The 18,220-nt window shown below is 40.4% G+C and overlaps 1 protein-coding gene across 6 annotated transcripts; it reads left to right on the plus strand.

Annotated features, from left to right (window-relative positions):
• Nucleotides 1-2,469: 2,469 nt before the first annotated feature.
• LOC106584153 (ubiquitin carboxyl-terminal hydrolase isozyme L5) lies at nucleotides 2,470-16,745 on the plus strand. 6 transcript variants are annotated; one of them, XM_082967942.1, is made up of 13 exons: nucleotides 2,470-2,761; nucleotides 3,255-3,371; nucleotides 3,468-3,530; nucleotides 3,833-3,896; nucleotides 3,993-4,098; nucleotides 4,716-4,841; nucleotides 5,342-5,403; nucleotides 5,637-5,767; nucleotides 6,588-6,651; nucleotides 6,799-6,901; nucleotides 9,413-9,526; nucleotides 9,667-9,765; nucleotides 16,473-16,745. In XM_082967942.1, the coding sequence occupies exons 3-13, from the start codon at nucleotides 3,512-3,514 to the stop codon at nucleotides 16,515-16,517; spliced, it is 933 nt and encodes a 310-aa protein (XP_082824068.1). In that variant the 5' UTR covers nucleotides 2,470-2,761; nucleotides 3,255-3,371; nucleotides 3,468-3,511; the 3' UTR covers nucleotides 16,518-16,745. The 6 variants fall into 6 exon arrangements, with proteins under 6 accessions (XP_082824068.1, XP_045562093.1, XP_014024552.1 ...); XM_045706137.2 differs by having other exon boundaries at nucleotides 3,468-3,526; XM_014169077.3 differs by having other exon boundaries at nucleotides 3,255-3,530.
• The last annotated feature ends 1,475 nt before the right edge of the window (nucleotides 16,746-18,220 follow it).

Genomic DNA, 18,220 nt, shown 5'->3' on the forward strand with positions numbered 1-18,220 from the left:
ATTGATTTATGCAGCAATAGATGTCGTTCAATTGGTAACATACATTTTTGTCTTCGTCTAATTCCTCTTAAGTGGAAGGTAATCAGATTATGTTACTGATTACAATTTTGGACATGTAACCTACCCAACCCTGCTCCCAAGAGGGTGGGCCTTTGGCTGTGCCCCTGCCCAGTCCTGTGAAATCTATAGATTAAGATCAAGGAGGGCACAAGAGACTCCAACATTGACAAGGAAAATTTGAAAGGGCAGATATTGAAATTTAAGTGACAGGACAGAGGATGTTAGTCAGTTCCATTAATAATTCAAAATTAATAGTCTTATTGTTGTGTATGTCTATGTAACGGGTCCTTACCCCTTCCACATGGCCCTGGTTGATAAATGGTGTTCCAAGCTGGGCTACACGGCCCACTACAGGCCTAATTTTAACATTCTGTCATAAAGAGGTCAACTTAATAAACTCAATATGTTAAATAAGTAAATGACTAGTAAGTGCCAAATAAAGTAACAGGGTTGAAGTTTTCATCTAAAATTTGCCAGAAATGTGCCAATTTCCAAACTTTACATTATTGTGAACATTTCTGTGAAACTGTGTACATTTTACTTTTGGATTTTGAAAATAAAAATCTAAAATCAAGATGTGTCAATTTGTTTGTGTACATGCAATTTTTAAACAATGCAGCTGTTGGAGTAAACCTATTTTGACAAGTAATGGCAAACATCATGATAAACTTGCAAGACAGGTTAGAATAAGACATCGGATTATCACATTTCACATTTAGAACATTTGGTTTTATTATAGCTAATAATGCTGCATTTAAAACAACTGGGAACTAGGAAATCTCTTACTTCAGTGCGTTCAAGACAACTGCGAACTAGTTCTGACTGTGAAAAATATTTTTGAAAAGTCATCAAACTCAGAATTCCATGTCGGAAACTGCGAATTTTAGGAGGCCTACAAACCTGACTCAGTTACACCAGCTCTGTCAGAAGGAATGGGCCAAAATTTACCCGACTTATTGTGGGAAGCTTGTGGAAGGCTACCCGAAACATTTGACCCAAGTTAAACAATTTAAAGGCAATGCTACCAAATACTAATTGAGTGTATGTAAACTTCTGACCCACTGGGAATGTGATGAAATAAATAAAAGCTGAAATAAATCATTCTCTCTACTATTATTCTGACATTTCACATTCTTAAAATAAAGTGGTGATCCTAACTGACCTAAGACAGGATATTTTACTAGTATTAAATGTCAGGAATTGTGAAAAACAGAGTTTAAATGTATTTGGCTAAGATGTATGTAAACTTCCGACTTCAACTGTACGCGTCATCTCACCACCTAGTCTGATTGGTCGTTGCCCGAGAACCGTAAACTGGCATACGTGTCATCACACTCCCTCATCTGACTGGCCGAGTAGGCAGGCCTTATGACTTTGTGGCTGTGGTACACTACCGTTAAAAAGTTTGGGGTCACTTAGAAATGTCCTTGTTTTTGAAAGAAAAGCACATTTTTTGTCCATTAAAATAACATCAAATTGATCAGAAATACAGTGCAGACATTGTTAATGTTGTGAATGGCTATTGTAGCTGGAAACGGCTTATTTTTAATGAATATCTACATAGGCGTACAAAGGCCCATTATCAGCAACCATCACTCCTGTTTTCCAATGGCACATTGTGTTAGCTAATCCAAGTTTATAATTTTAAAAGGGTAATTAATCATTAGAAAACCCTTTTGCAATTATGTTAGCACAGTTGAAAACTGTTATACTGATTAAAGAAGCAATAAAACTGGCCTTTTTTAGACTAGTTGAGTATCTGGAGCATCAGCATTTGTGGGTTCGATTACAGGCTCAAAATGGCCAGAAACACATAACTTTCTTCTGAAACTCGTCAGTATTCTTGTTCTGAGAAAAGAAGGCTATTCCATGCGAGAAAATGCAGAGAAAATGCCAAGAAACTGAAGATCTCATACAACGCTGTGTACTACTCCCTTCACAGAGCAAACTGTCTCTAACCAGAATAGAAAGGAGTGGGAGGCCCCGGTGCACAACTGAGAAAAGGGACAAGTACATTAGAGTTTCTAGTTTGTGAAATAGACACCTCACAAGTCTTCAACTGGCAGCTTCATTAAATAGTACCTGCAAAACACTAGTCTCAACGTCAACAGTGAAGAGGTGACTCCGGCAAAAAATACTCAGATCATAATTATATCCAGAAAATGTCCCATATCGTTAAGATTCTTGTTTTGTCCACACCCTTACAAAACATGAATTGAATTATTTAAATAATTGTAGCTGAGGCCCATCGTTTTTTCATCACTCACGTTCGAAGATATTAACATTTTATATTCATCCAATGTCTGCCTTGTTTCTGTATGAAGTGATGACATTATCTCTGATCATGCAGTTCCGTGTGCGCATGTGCTGTTGGTCCGTATAAACTGGATGCAACCCGGATATAGGTGGCAATGAATTGGCGTATGCGGACGTGAGTAGATTTTCTTGCAAACAACCGGAGGACATCTTGGATGCGGTATCCAGTTCTTATAATACTTCAGTTTACGTGACATATTGATTCATTTTGTTAGCTAGGTAGCTAGCTAAGCTAACAAACCACTACGAATATTAGATTGCAGTAAAATCATATGCCCTACAGTCTTTTTTTGAAATCATAACAAAGAAATGTCTGGGAGCGCAGGAGAATGGTGTCTTATGGAAAGTGATCCTGGTGTTTTCACAGAATTGATCAAAGGTTTTGGTGAGTGCGCTCTATGCTAACTAGCTAGTCTACTATTACTCGCTAACTCGATTGCCAAAAAGCTCTAGCCAAGTCTTTGCATCATTGGCAATGCACATAAATTATTAGTGTTAGGTTGCAGTCCAGCAAATTTCATGATTCTATTTGCGAACCAGATTCAACACACCCTAGTTATCTGCTACAGCGAACATGCTAGCCAGGTGGCGTCGTTGATTCATTACGGGATAATTATGAGAGAGAATTAGCATGCTACCACGACACTTAGGTGTGAATGTATCGGCGCTTACTAGTTTAGCTAGCTGATACTATTGAAATTCATTTAGAAACTGACAAATCAATTTTACTGCATGCCTTTCGATTGAATATTGTACGCAATATGATCAACTCGATGGATAACCATAGCTTGTTGGTGCAGTTCTCTGCCAATACAAATGGCAAACTAACGTTAGTAGATGGATAGTCCTGTCCACTAATGGTTTAACTTATGTCATAGATGGGCAACATTGATGGAGGTGGGGGCAACAAAAAACGGAACTCGTCATGAGAGGCCGCAGTGGGTCTGCATATCCTTATCCCCCCCGTGACAGCTAAGATGCATTTCATTTTTAAAGTTAATTTCCTGCAATTCTACACATTTTACAATTGGGGGGAGACGATTTTGCAATTTTATAACTAATTGAATGCAATTTTACTCATTTTGCTATAGGGCGGAGGCAAATGTTTCCAGTTTTTAATGACAACTGATGATCAATGGGCCCCACCCCGGTCGGTAATTCATTCAACCTTGCTTACTACAAGTTTAGACTGGTAAATTAGCTGGCCGCTAGACAATCTAAAAAAACATTTGCTGACTTTAGTGACTGCTGATGCACAACCAAATTTCGAAATTGCACCTTGTGTATTCTGTTATTATAACCCTCAACAGTAAGTTGAGACCGTGACATTTTGGGGTTCTTGGGCCTACAAAAGAGGGTTCATTTTGCCCATCCCAAAAGAGGGGCCAGTTTGCCCTTCCCTGGTTTATGTAATTATGTAGTAGTTAACCCAGCTTTCTCCTTTCTACTAACCCAGGTTGTAAAGGAGCTCAGGTGGAAGAAATATGGAGTATGGAACCAGAGAACTTTGAAAACCTCAAGTAAGCCATGGCCCATGCCCTAATCTCTTTACTTCTAAACACTTTTATAAGTTCATAGTATTGCAGTGGTACAATGTTTCTCTTTCTTCCTTCAAGACCAGTTCATGGGTTGATCTTCCTGTTCAAGTGGCAACCAGGTGAGGAGCCAGGAGGATCTATCGTTCAGGATTCAAGGCTTGACAACATCTTCTTTGCCAAGCAGGTACATGGTTTGTTTTTACATCTGTATTCATTGTCTGTATTGCAGAGTTAGAACATATCCAAATTGCTCTCTGAAGTATTCTCAGAAGTCTCTTGTTTTTCTTCCTGGCACAGATTCTGCGGATAGCGGCTATTTCGAAGAGTTTACCTGTGCATTATCATTGTGATGTGGTTGTTTTTTAAAACTTCAAGTTCAATGTGTTGACTAAGTCTGTTCTGGATAAGACTGTCTGCTTAATGACTAAAATGTAAAATTACAGGATCTCATTTGATGTCTGTCTCTCCTGTGTGTGTGTGTGTGCGCGCGCGCAGGTTGGCATTTATTGAGATGACTAATGTACTGGAGGCAGCTCTGGAGAGTGGTCACTAGCTGGCATAGCCGCAAAGTTATAAACAACCATTTTTAAACCTAACCTTAACCACACTGCTAAGCCTAATGCCAAACCTTAAATTGAATACCAAAAAGCACATTTTTGTTTTCATGAATTTTTACAATCTAGCCAATATTTTCTTTGCAGCTGGCCCATCCAGTGGAAACTGCTCTGTTCTGCCTCTAGGGAAAGACGCATGACAATAAATGTAAATAACCTGCTGTCAACCTGCTGTGTGCTGTTTCAGGTGATAAACAATGCATGTGCTACCCAGGCCATTGTGAGCGTGCTGCTGAACTGTACCCACTCTGACATGCTGTTGGGAGAGACACTCACAGAGTTCAGAGAGTTTTCACTCAGCTTTGATGCAGCTGTAAGTTGATTTTGATTATCTTAAGGCAGCGTTTAGTTTTTGCAAGCGTTTTTATTTATTTATTTTTTTTGTCCTTTTTTGTCCTTGAGATGTGCATAACACTTAGCCTGGTTGACGTGACCCACATGGTACACAGCGAAGAAGAGCTGTGACATACTGGTCTGGACAGGAGGCAATTTGTTGGTTTAATATTTGCCCAGACATTGAGAGACTTTTTTGATTTGGTTCTCTCAAAAGTTTTTTTTTTTTCCCCCCTGGGGTCTGAGAACTCGTGTTTGGATTTGAAAATGCAACAGTTGTAAGGGAAGGGGGCATCGCTCGGAAATGTGTGTGGCTGTATATGTATTTTTTTGAGTGAGAGAAACAGAGGAGAACCATCCACAGTAAAATCTCAGCCACCTTCATTATTGATGCATCGTGCAGAAATTAAACAGACCCTAAAGTCAGGAGACTACATAAAACTCACATACTGATGCTTTTCTCTCGTCTCTTCTATAAAGATGAAAGGTCTGGCTCTCAGCAACTCTGAAGTTATTCGACAAGTTCACAACAGCTTTGCCAGGTGAGTTGACTTTTAATTTCAGCGGGATCGTTTATCACTGCTAACGTCACTAGATTAATCGAAAGGCTTGGCTCTAAGTAGACAAACTGCCATTTTTGATTGAATGTTTTTCATAAGACATTACCCACAGAGCTGAAAATGAAGAGAAAAAAGGCTTTGGTTTTAATACCATTTTAGTTTCTCTGCTAATGAAAGCTAAAACTGTCATCTTTATTGTGTTTCATTTTTTTCAGACAGCAGATGTTTGAGTTTGACGCCAAGTCTTCAGCAAAGGATGAGGATGCGTTCCACTTTGTGAGCTACGTCCCTGTCAACGGCAGGCTCTATGAGCTAGACGGCCTACGTGAAGGACCCATCGACCTCGGTACGCACATTCCGGTCATATATTTAGCTTTATAGAGATATAAAGTTGCTGTTTTGTCCTACATATAATTTTACCACAGTTTAAATGTTTGTAGTGTTTCATAGTAGCAGTTTTAGTTAGCTTTGTGAATTTGAAATAAGCTTTCAGATTCTTTTAGGTTTGATATATATTCTTTTAGCTTTTAAGTGTTTCATTTACATTTTTTTATATTGAATTGTGACTGTGGCCAGTAGTGCAGTTAATCTCGTCTTGAACCTGACACTTTCTTCAGAAACACCCTTGATGATTATCTACACCAGGCTTCCCCAACTGGCACATTTTTATTTTATTGTTGGACATAAAATACTTTAAAAACACAAGCAAATCAGCTCCAACTGATTTTAATTTTGGAATCTGTTCCAAAGTTTTTCTACACATAAGATAGTTTATTTAACTAGGCAAGTCAGTTAAGCACAAACTCTTATTTACAATGACGGCCTAGGAACAGTGAGTTAACTGCCTTGTTCAGGGGCAGAACAACAGATTTTTACCATGTCAACTCAGGGATTTGATCTAGCAACCTTTCGGTTACTGGCCCAACGCTCTAACCACTAGGCTACCTGCCGCCCCAACAACGTATACAAATTTAAGCAAGGTTTGAAATGATGTTTTAGTGAAATATGATATCTGTTTGGGCTTCTTGCAGTCAATTTGCAGTCTGCAAATGATTTGTCATTATGTTCTGGCCCCCTGACCATCCTCTCAAGAACAATCGTCCCGTGGCTAAATCTAGTTGATGATTGATCCCTGATCTACACTTTATGCTTGTTTTGTGTTTCAGGTGTATGCAACCAGGACGATTGGATCAACGCAGTTCGGCCAGTGATTGAGAAAAGAATACAGAAGTAAATATTTTTTCACAAGTAAATATACCATGGTAAATAAGTGTCATATATGGTTGCTGTTTGTGTTGCTCGTTGTGCTACGCAACTTCTAACTGACTCAATTATAAGAAAATGTAAAACAACTGCATTTTCTGTCCCTGTTATCAGGTACAGTGAGGGAGAGATCCGCTTCAACCTGATGGCCATTGTGTCTGACAGGAAGATGATTTACAAGAGGAAGATAGCCGAACTACAGATCCAGCTAACAGAGGTAAGTGGTGTTGCAGTTATTCATGGTTCAGCCCTCAGGCCAGGACTATACAATTACAGTGCCTTGCGAAAGTATTCGGCCCCCTTGAACTTTTTGACCTTTTGCCACATTTCAGGCTTCAAACATAAAGATATAAAACTGTAATTTTTTGTGAAGAATCAACAACAAGTGGGACACAATCATGAAGTGGAACGAAATTTATTGGATATTTCAAACCTTTTTTTAACAAATAAAAAACTGAAAAATTGGGCGTGCAAAATTATTCAGCCCCTTTACTTTCAGTGCAGCAAACTCTCTCCAGAAGTTCAGTGAGGATCTCTGAATGATCCAATGTTGACCTAAATTACTAATGATGATAAATAGAATCCACCTGTGTGTAATCAAGTCTCCGTATAAATGCACCTGCTCTGTGATAGTCTCAGAGGTCCGTTTTAAAGCGCAGAGAGCATCATGAAGAACAAGGAACACACCAGGCAGGTCCGAGATACTGTTGTGGAGAAGTTTAAAGCCGGATTTTGATACAAAAAGATTTCCCAAGCTTTAAACATCCCAAGGAGCACTGTGCAAGCGATAATATTGAAATGGAAGGAGTATCAGACCACTGCAAATCTATGAAGACCCGGCCGTCCCTCTAAACTTTCAGCTCATATAAGGAGAAGACTGATCAGAGATGCAGCCAAGAGGCCCATGATCACTCTGGATGAACTGCAGAGATCTGCAGCTGAGGTGGGAGACTCTGTCCATAGGACAACAATCAGTCGTATACTGCACAAATCTGCACTTTATGGAAGAGTGGCAAGAAAGCCATTTCTTAAAGATATCCATAAAAAGTGTTGTTTAAAGTTTGCCACTAGGCACCTGGGAGACACACCAAACATGTGGAAGAAGGTGCTCTGGTCAGATGAAACCAAAATCGAACTTTTTGGCAACAATGCAAAACGTTATGTTTGGCGTAAAAGCAACACAGCTCATCACCCTGAACACAACATCCCCACTGTCAAACATGGTGGTGGCAGCATCATGGTTTGGGCCTGCTTTTCTTCAGCAGGGGCAGGGAAAATGGTTAAAATTGATGGGAAGATGGATGGAGCCAAAAGACCTGAGACTGGGATGGAGATTTGTCTTCCAACAAGACAATGATCCAAAACATAAAGAAAAATCTACAATGGAATGGTTCACAAATAAACATATCCAGGTGTTAGAATGGTCAAAGTCCAGACCTGAATCCAATCGAGAATCTGTGGAAAGAACTGAAAACTGCTGTTCACAAACGCTCTCCATCCAACCTCACTGAGCTGAAGCTGTTTTGCAAGGAGGAATGGGCAAAAATGTCAGTCTCTCGATGTGCAAAACTGATAGACATACCCCAAGCGACTTACAGCTGTAATCGCAGCAAAAGGTGGCGCTACAAAGTATTAACTTAAGGGGGCTGAATAATTTTGCACGGCCAATTTTAGTTTATTTGTTAAAAAAGTTTGAAATATCCAATAAATTTCGTTCCACTTCATAATTGTGTCCCACTTGTTGTTGATTCTTCACAAAAAATTACAGTTTTATATCTTTATGTTTGAAGCCTGAAATGTGGCAAAAGGTCAAAGTTCAAGGGGGCCGAATACTTTCGCAAGGCACTGTACCTGCCACCAAGGCCATTAATAGACTTCCACCCATGTCACTGCTTTTGATCAAGTCCTTTAAAATGTCTGCTTATGATGAAAGAAACATCTATCCTATCTGTGTTTAGTACTGTTAGTGTCATCCCAGAATTTCCGTTAGCCGGTTATTGACTGCTTTTTGCTGATTATAAATGAATAAACACCGACATATAATAATTTGGATGAGATAAATATTCTCTATAAATCAAATTAGGGGAGGTTGTATTTCATTCGCGTCTTCTCTGCCTGTCTTGTCTTGAATTTGCGCTCTCACTGACAAACTTGCAACATAGTGTCATGGTAGCAGCCGCAAAGTTTCCCGGCACAAGTGAGTCTGTGACAGACATGGCTGTATGCAAGCAGGTGACAAATGTTCAGGTATTTTGTGACGTTTTGCTAGATTAATCTACCTAAAAGACAATTTACAGAAATGTCCATCAAGGAGGACTATTTAGCTGAAGTGATATTGCTTCCTTCTCTTCCTCTAATCTAGCTTGCTTAAAAATGCCCAAAACAGTACAAATCAAGCTAGCTGGTTAACTAGCAACTGTATAAAGGATGAAGGCACATACAAGTGGAAATATAAATTTATAAAAAACTGAGGATTTTTACAACCCAGATGGACAGAGAGACGTGCATTGTTCTATTCACCTCGTCGGCTAACAATCTTCCTTGCATAATAACTACAGTCTCTTCCATGTGGTTGCAGTGGACACTCCTAAAAAAACATTACCCTACACGTGGTGGTATTCAGATGGGTTTCTATTTGATATGGCTGGTAAATCTCGCAATTGTCCGGCAAACTAAAATCTGGTTTGACATTTGACCGAATGGGAATTCTGTCTCACCATTTCTCCAGGAAGAGCCAATGGACACAGACCAGAGCAGCACCCTCCTCAGCTCCATCCAATCAGAAATCGCAAAGTATCAGCTGCTGATCGACGAGGAGAATCAGAAGCTCCAACGATACAAGGTATGCTCGCTGACCGTGGGTTTATAGCTGTCAGATAATATAATATGGGCATTTTAGAAGATATGCAGTCATTTCAATACTATAGTATAACGCTTGATGTTTTTCTCGAACATTGTGTGTATACATATTTTTTGATGTAGATCGAAAACATCCGAAGAAAGCACAACTACCTACCCTTCATCATGGAACTACTGAAGACACTGGCAGAATACCAGCAGTTGATACCATTGGTGGAAAAGGTGAGGAACAGCTGAGGCCAGGAATGTGAATTTGGTGTATAATATTATTTTATGTTATGATATTTGAAGGTACTCTACAAACCGTTGTGTTAAATGCACAATTTTGAGTTCTGTACGAGGGGAACAAAACTGAACAAGAACACATTTTTTTGAGAAATGGAACCGTGAACAAAACAGAACCTTTTATTTTCAAATCAAGTTTATTGGTTGCATAAAAAGATTTGCAGGTATTATAGCAGGTGCAGCGAAATGCTTATGTTACTAGTTCCAACAGTGTAACAGAATGTCTAGCAAATACAAATCAAAACAAGAAATGCCTGAACGATAAATTATAAATATATGGTGTGTATGTGTGTGTGTGTATAGACAGTATATAATTTGGAAAATAAAATGGTATGCACAGTAGTAGGTATATTAGGATGACCTACATTGAGAATACAGTATATACATACATGCACAGTAAATAAACAACAGTATGTGAAGTGACCAGTGTTCAATGTCTCTATATACATGGGGGCATTAGTCTCAAACGTAATCATGACATGCCAGCAACAAACACTGACACTACACATCCAAGTATAACTGATCAAATTATGAAAGACAAGCATTGTCATTTTGAATTCTGTGAAGTGGTTGTGGAAGCGGTGAAAAATAAGTTGTCTATCAACAAATACAAGCCACCGGGGTCTGATAACTTGGATGGAGAATTACTGAGGATAATAGCAGATGATATTGCCACATCTTCAATCTAAGCCTACTAGAAAGTGTGTGCCCTCAGGCCTGGAGGGAAGCAAAAGTCATTCTGCTACCCAAGAATAGTGATCCCCCTTAACTGGCTCAAATAGCTGACCAATCAGCCTGCTACCAAACCGTAGTAATATTTGGGAAATAATTGTTTGACCTGATACAATGCTAGTTTACTTTAAACAGACTTTCGGCACGCTTATAGGGAAGGACATTCAATAAGCAGGGCACTTACACAAATGACTGACTGGCTGAGAGAGATTGATGCTAAAAATATTGTTGGGAGTGTTTTGTTAGGATTCAGTGCAGCTTTTGACATTATCAACCATAGTCTGCTGCTGGAAAAACGAATACGTTATGGATTTACACCCCCTGCTATATTGTGGATAAAGAGTTACCTGTCTAACAGAACAGTGTGTTATTTAATGAAAGCCTCCAACATAATCCAGGTTGAATCAGGAATTCCCCACTGCAGCTCTCTAGGCCCTTGTATTTTTTTTTCAAACATTACTAATTACATGCCACTGGCTTTAAGTAAAGCCAGAGTGTCTATTTATGCAGATGACTCGGCACTATACATGTCAGCTACTACAGTGACTGAAATGACTGCCACGCTTAACAAGAAGCGGCAGTTAGTTTCAGAATGGGTGGCAAGGAATAAGTTAGTCCTAAATATTTCAAAAACGTAAAGCATTGTATTTGGGACAAATCATTCACTAAACCCTAAACCTCAACTAAATTTTGTAATGAATAATGTGGAAATTGAGCAAGTAGAGGTGACTAAACTGCTTGGAATAACCCTGGATTGTAAACTGTCATGGTCAAAACCATGTTAATACCATTGGAGGCTCCTCAGAGGATTAAGGGGAGGGCCATCCTCAGTGAATTTCATAAGTTCTAAAACATTCAAAGTTGTCCGTTTTTAGATAAAGCTATACTAAATATTACCACGTCACCAAATGACTGATTTAAAACACTATTTTGCAAAGGTCAACGGTACTCTGTAGGGTAGCACCATGGTGTAGCCGGAGGACACCTAGCTTCCGTCCTCCCCTGGGTACATGGACTTCAATACAAAACCTAGGAGGCTCATGGTTCTCACCCCCTTCATAGACTTGCACTGTAATTATGACAGGCTGGAGGACGTCCTCTGGAAGTTCTCCAGCCTATCAGAGCTCTACAGCATGAACTGACATGTTGTCCGCCCAATCAAAGGATCCGAGAATTAATCTAGTACTGAAAGCATGAGCTACTGCTAGCTAGCACTGCACTGTATACAATGTGGTGTTTAGTTTACTTGGAGAGAGACAATAGTTTAACAGTGTTTTTTAAAAATGTAATTATTTTTGTTTCACTTACCTAGCAAATGTAGCTAGCTAGTTTAGCCTACTCAAACAGAGGGATGCTATGTTAGCTAGCTGGCTATCTAACACAACACTGGAACTCTGCCAAGTCAAGGTAAGCTTTTGCTATTACTAATTTATTGCCACCGGGGCCTGCCGGTATAACTACTTACTGACTGTACACTAATGTTACTCTATGATTTTAGAGGGTTTACTAACACGTTCTATTAGCAATGCTGACTATGAAATTAGTTTAGCTAATATGGTGACAACAATAAAGGCTGTAGAGGTTTGGCTTTGAATTCTTTGTTGCCTGGTCACATACAGCTGATTTGTTGTGCACTGAAGTCCACAAGGGAAGAAAAGGAATACAACGTGGCTGTTATGAGAACTATATTTTTAAGTGTGATCAGGGGTGTATTCATTCGGCTGATTTCTGATGAAGAATGTTACTTAAACAGAACAAAATGGGGATAGACATACCTGAATTTGTCCAATAGAAACTCTTGTTTGCAACTGTTGGACTAATGATTACACCTATATCAGCTAGATGCAGGCAAGAATGTGCAAGGCGGTATTGAATGTCACTGTCTGTCACTTCAAATTTGTCTCTCGACCTGTGTGTAAACTTTACGTTGTAATCTTTTTTTCATAGGCTAGATTGTAGCAACCTCATGATGGGTATAGGGAAAACTCGATTATCATTTAGTAGCCTAAACCTATCGCTGTTGCATTGAACTGGGTGTATGGAATATGAATGGCAGTTATCCACTATGCTGTAATAGATAAGGCTATGCTCGTGGGGGGGAAAAAAACTGTCCGCCCTCGTCTTAAGCGGCACTGACCGCCACTGGTTGATACAACAGTAGCTAGGATGGGGATAAGTCGGTCCATAATAAAGCTTCTTAAAACCTCTCTGGGCTAGGCGGGACGAATTCGTCCCACCTACGTAACAGCCACTTTAAGCCTGTGGCGCGATTTTCAAAACCTTAAAAATCCTATTACTTCAATTTCTCAAACATATGACTATTTTACAGCTATTTAAAGACAAGACTCTCGTTAATCTAACCACACTGTCCGATTTCAAAAAGGCTTTACAACGAAAGCAAAACATTAGATTATGTCAGCAGAGTACCAAGCCAGAAATAATCAGACACCCATTTTTCAAGCCAGCATATAATGTCACCAAAACCCAGAAGACAGCTAAATGCAGCACTCACCTTTGATGATCTTCATCAGATGACAACCCTAGGACATTATGTTATACAATACATGCATGTTTTGTTCAATCAAGTTCATATTTATATCAAAAACCAGTTTTTTACATTAGCATGTGACGTTCAGAACTAGCAAACTTCCGGGGAATTCGCTAACATTTTACTAAATTACTCACGTTAAACGTTCACAAAAAGCATAACAATTATTTTAAGAATTATAGATACAGACCTCCTCTATGCACTCGATATGTCCGATTTTTAAAATAGCTTTTTGGTGAAAGCACATTTTGCAATATTCTAAGTACATAGCCCAGGCATCACGGGCTAGCTATTTAGACACCCGGCAAGTTTAGCACTCACCATAATCATATTTACTATTATAAAAGTTTGATTACCTTTTGTTGTCTTTGTCAGAATGCACTCCCAGGACTGCTACTTCAATAACAAATGTTGGTTTGGTCCAAAATAATCCATCGTTATATCCGAATAGCGGTGTTTTGTTAGTGCGTTCCAGACACTATCCGAAATGGTAAAGAAGGGTCGCGCGCAATTCGTGACAAAAAAATTCTAAATATTCCATTACCGTACTTCGAAGCATGTCAACCGCTGTTTAAAATCAATTTTTATGCCATTTTTCTCGTAGAAAAGCGATAATATTCCGACCGGGAATCTCCTTTTCGGCAAACAGAGGAAAAAAATCACAAAGACGGGGCCGGCCAGGTCACGCGCCTAAGCCCACAGTCCCTTGATCGGCCACTTGAGAAAGGCGATAATGTGTTTCAGCCTGGGGCTGGGATGACGACATTCAGGTTTTTCCCGGGCTCTGAGCGCCTATGGACGACGTAGGAAGTGTCACGTTAGAGCAGAGATCCTTTGTAAAAGATAGAGATGGCAAAGAAGTTCCAGAAATGGTCAGACAGGCCACTTCCTGTAAAGGAATCTCTCAGGTTTTGACCTGCCATTTGAGTTCTGTTATACTCACAGACACCATTCAAACAGTTTTAGAAACTTTAGGGTGTTTTCTATCCATATATAATAAGTATATGCATATTCTAGTTACTGGGTAGGATTAGTAACCAGATTAAATCGGGTACGTTTTTTAGGATAACAGTATCGTGGCTATATACAGGGGGTACCGGTACAGAGTCAATGTGCGGGGGCACAGGTTAGTTGAGGTAGTAAAGTAACTATGCATAGATAATAACCAGATTAGCAGCAGTGTAAAAGAGGGGGTGGGGGACGACGATGACAACGCAAATAGTCTGGGTAGCTTGCACACACAGCTGTTTGATTTTTATGGCTTGGGGGTAGAAGCTGTTAAGAAGCCTTTAGGACCTAGACTTGGTGCTCTGGTACCACTTGCTGTGCAGAGAGTACAGTCTATGACTAGGGTGGCTGGAGTCTGACAATTTTTAGGGCCTTCCTCTGACACCACCTGGTATAGAGGTCCTGGATCGCAGAAATTCTCCCAGTGATGTCCTGGGCCATATGTACTGCTCTCTGTGGTCGGAGGCCGAGCAGTTGCCATACCCAGCAGTGATGCAACCAGTCAGGATGCACTCTGGTGCAGCTGTAGGTCTTTTTGAGGATCTGAGGACCCATGCCAAATCTTTTCAGTCTCCTTAGGTGAAATAAGCTTTGTCGTGCCCTCTTCACAACTGTCTTTGTGTGTTTGGACCATGATAGTTTGACGTGGACACCAAGGAACTTGAAGCTCTCAACCTGCTCCACTACAGCCCCGTCGATGAGAATGGGGCTGTGCTTGGTCCTCCTTTTCCTGTAGTCCACAATCATCTCCTTTGTCTTGATCACGTTGAAGGAGAGGTTGTTATCCTGGCACCACACGGCCAGGTCTCTGACCTCCCTATAGGCTGTCTCATCATTGTCGGTGATCAGGCCTACCGCTGTTGTGTCGTCAAAAGAATGATGGTGTTGGAGTCGTGCCTGGCCGTGCAGTCATGAGTGAAATGGGAGTACAGGAGGGGACTGAGCACGCACCATTGAGGGGCCCCCGTGTTGAGGATCAGCATGGCAGATGTGTTGTTACCTACCCTCACCACCTTGGGGCGGCCCATCAGGAAGTCCAGGATCCAGTTGGAGAGGGAGGTGTTTAGTCCCAGAGTCCTTAGCTTAGTGAAGAGCTTTGAGGGCACTATATTGTTGAACGCTGAGCTGTAGTCAATGATCAGGTAACTGATGCAAGTAGTAGAATCCGACTAATAAACACACCTCATGGAACAGCAGGGACTGTGAAGAGAAATACACGCACACAGACACTTGCACACACACTCTACACACATGTATATTGTATGGTGGTTTTACTGGCAACAGCTAATGATGATCCCTAACAAATACAAAAGGTGTAGGGCAGAGTACTGGGCAGGTAGCTGGTTAGTGATGGCTGTTCAACAGTCTGATGGCCTGGTGATAGAAGCTGTTTCTCAGTGTCTTGTTCCTGGCTCTGATGCACCTTGACCTTCTATCTGCTAGCAGAGTGATCAGACATTGGATCGGGTGGCTGAGGTCCTTAATGATCTTCTTGGGCTTCCTATAACACCGGGTATTAGGGGCCATGCCTAATTTCTTCAGCTGCCTGAGGTTGAAGAGGTGCTGTTGTTCTACCTTCACCACAGTGTCGGTGTGGTGGGACCATTTCAGGCCCTCAGTGATGTGCACGCCAAGGAACTTGAAGCTTTTGACCATCTCCACCGTGGCGCTGTTTGTGGATGTGGGGGGGGGGTGTGCTCCCTCTATATCCTGTAGTCAACAATCGGCTCCTTTGTTTTGTTGACATTGAGGGAGAGGTTATTTTCATGGCACCACTCCAGTCTTGAGAACTGGTAATGTCATTTTTAGTTCCAAAAATATTCCTAATGTCTATGTCATTTGGTGAAGTTATTGCTTGTAGTAGTCTAAACACTTTCCAATTCACTCCATGATGATCAGCGCTTCATGCCAAGCCCCCTCAATGTCCACCCCTCTCTCTCGCTCTCTCCCCACCCATGAAATTTCAGTCGCATCTTGCACCTGCGCTTTTCTCACCAATCAAACATCTAAACAACTATCTTACCTGTTTCACAGCGAGCTTCTCTGTGCTAATTGGAGTGCATTTTAATGAGCAAAATGTAAAAACAATGTTGATTTCACAGGTAAATAAAAATTTGCGAAAAGGAAAAATATTAACCTTTTTGTGGTTCGAACTGGTTCAGAATGTTTTTTTTTTTCTGCCATGGTCAGAACACCGTAACGATATATAATTACCATTCCAACTCCTGTTCTGAACTAATTTGAGTGTTGTTCTTGATATACAACTGATGCCCACTAGAGGGTAGTATTAACCTATCATAGACACCTGCTCACTGGCGCTAAACTATTTCATGTATTTGTGTGTTCTGCTCCCCAGGCAAAAGAGAAGCAGAGTGCCAAAAAAGTCCAGGAAGCAAAGTGACCCCACAAACACACGCTCTTGTCAGTCATCTTATTCATGTGAAAGGCCATGGACCCTCTCCACACAATTGTATCCTGTGACCCCCGCCAGACACGAGCACAGGCGGTGGGACAGAGAACTGTGTTGACTGTCCCACCCAGGTCTACCCTTCAGCTGTAATGCATGCCTGGAAAGATATGTTTAAATGGGCTTGTCTTATTTTCATAATAAAATGTTTAGATGTTTGAACATGCTGTAGTTTTATTGTTAATTGCATTTCATCATTGTGGCCTACATGGTCAAGTGTGTTGTTTTTAATAGTTGTTGGGTAGCCTAGCGGATAGACCATTGGGCCAGTAACTGAAAGGTTGCTAGTTTGAATCCCTGAACTGACTAGGTAAATCTGTCAATCTGCCCTTGAGCAAGGCACTTAACCCTAATTGCTCCAGGGTCGCCGTCAATAATGTCTGATCCCTGGCCACGACTTAACCATCGGAGTGTACATGTTTGAAACATGACAAATATAAGCGCCCCCTATCTTTAGATAAACAAGTGCCACTCAGTCTTAAACAGTGGTGTAAAAATACTTTAAAGTAGTTTTTTGGGGTATCTGTACTTTACTATTTATATTTTTGACAACTACATTCCTAAAGAAAAGAATGTACTTTTTACATACATTTTCCCTGGCACCCAAAAGTACTTGTTACAATCCTGCAAAGCATTGAAAATGTAAAATGGTCCAATTCATACACCTATCAAGAGAACATCCCTACTGCCTCTGATCTGGCGGACTCACTAAACACAAATGCTTTGTTTGTAAATTATGTCTGAGTGTTGGAATGTGACCCTGGCTTTGCGTAAATTAAAAAAATAATAATAATTGTGTAGTCTGGTTTGCTTAACATAAGGAACTTTAAACTATTCATTATTTTACTTTTTGATACTTAAGTATATTTTAGCAACTGCATTTACTTTTGATACCAAATAGTTTTAGACTTGACTCAAGTATGATTTTACTTACCTTAATAGAAAATGGCTCAAGTATCTTTTACTCAAGTATGACAATTGGGTACTTTTTCCACCACAGGTCTTACATGAGCGTACCACCACACCAAGTTAGAATGCTTTAGGTCAGTGGTCGCCAACCGGTCAATCCTCAAGGCATTCATAGTTGGTCACCAAACATTTTTGTAGAAAAGTCAACAATAAAAACTTGGTTGGTGAACTTGATTCAGAAGCCCTACTGGGTAAGTGACGTGTGCATATTTTTAACTCATTTATTAGTCTGAAAGACAAACTGCCTACCCGATTGGGAGATCTGTGGCTAAATTGATCTCCCGTGTGGCTTAGTTAGTAGCGCATGGTGCTTGCAGTGCCAGGGTTGAACTCACTACTGTAAGTGGCTCTGCAAAAGATCGTCTGCAAAATGACAAAAATGTAAATTGAGTGCGTTTAAGGTGCTGGCCAGTCGGATAGCTCAAATCACTGCATTTGGGATGCTGGCCTTCTAAGCAGAGTTCCTCTGTCCAGTGTCTGTGTTCTTTTTCCCATCTTAATATTTTTATTGGCCAGTCTGAGATATGGCTTTTTCTTTGCAACTCTGCCTAGAAGGCCAGCATCCCGGATTCACCTCTTCACTGTTGACATTGAGACTGGTGTTTTGCTGGTACTATTTAATGAATTTGCCAGTTAAGGACTTGCGAGGTGTCTGTTTCTCAAACTAG

The sequence above is a fragment of the Salmo salar genome, chromosome 23 (genome assembly GCF_965601325.2).
Source record: "Salmo salar chromosome 23, fSalSal1, whole genome shotgun sequence".
NCBI lineage: Eukaryota > Metazoa > Chordata > Actinopteri > Salmoniformes > Salmonidae > Salmo > Salmo salar.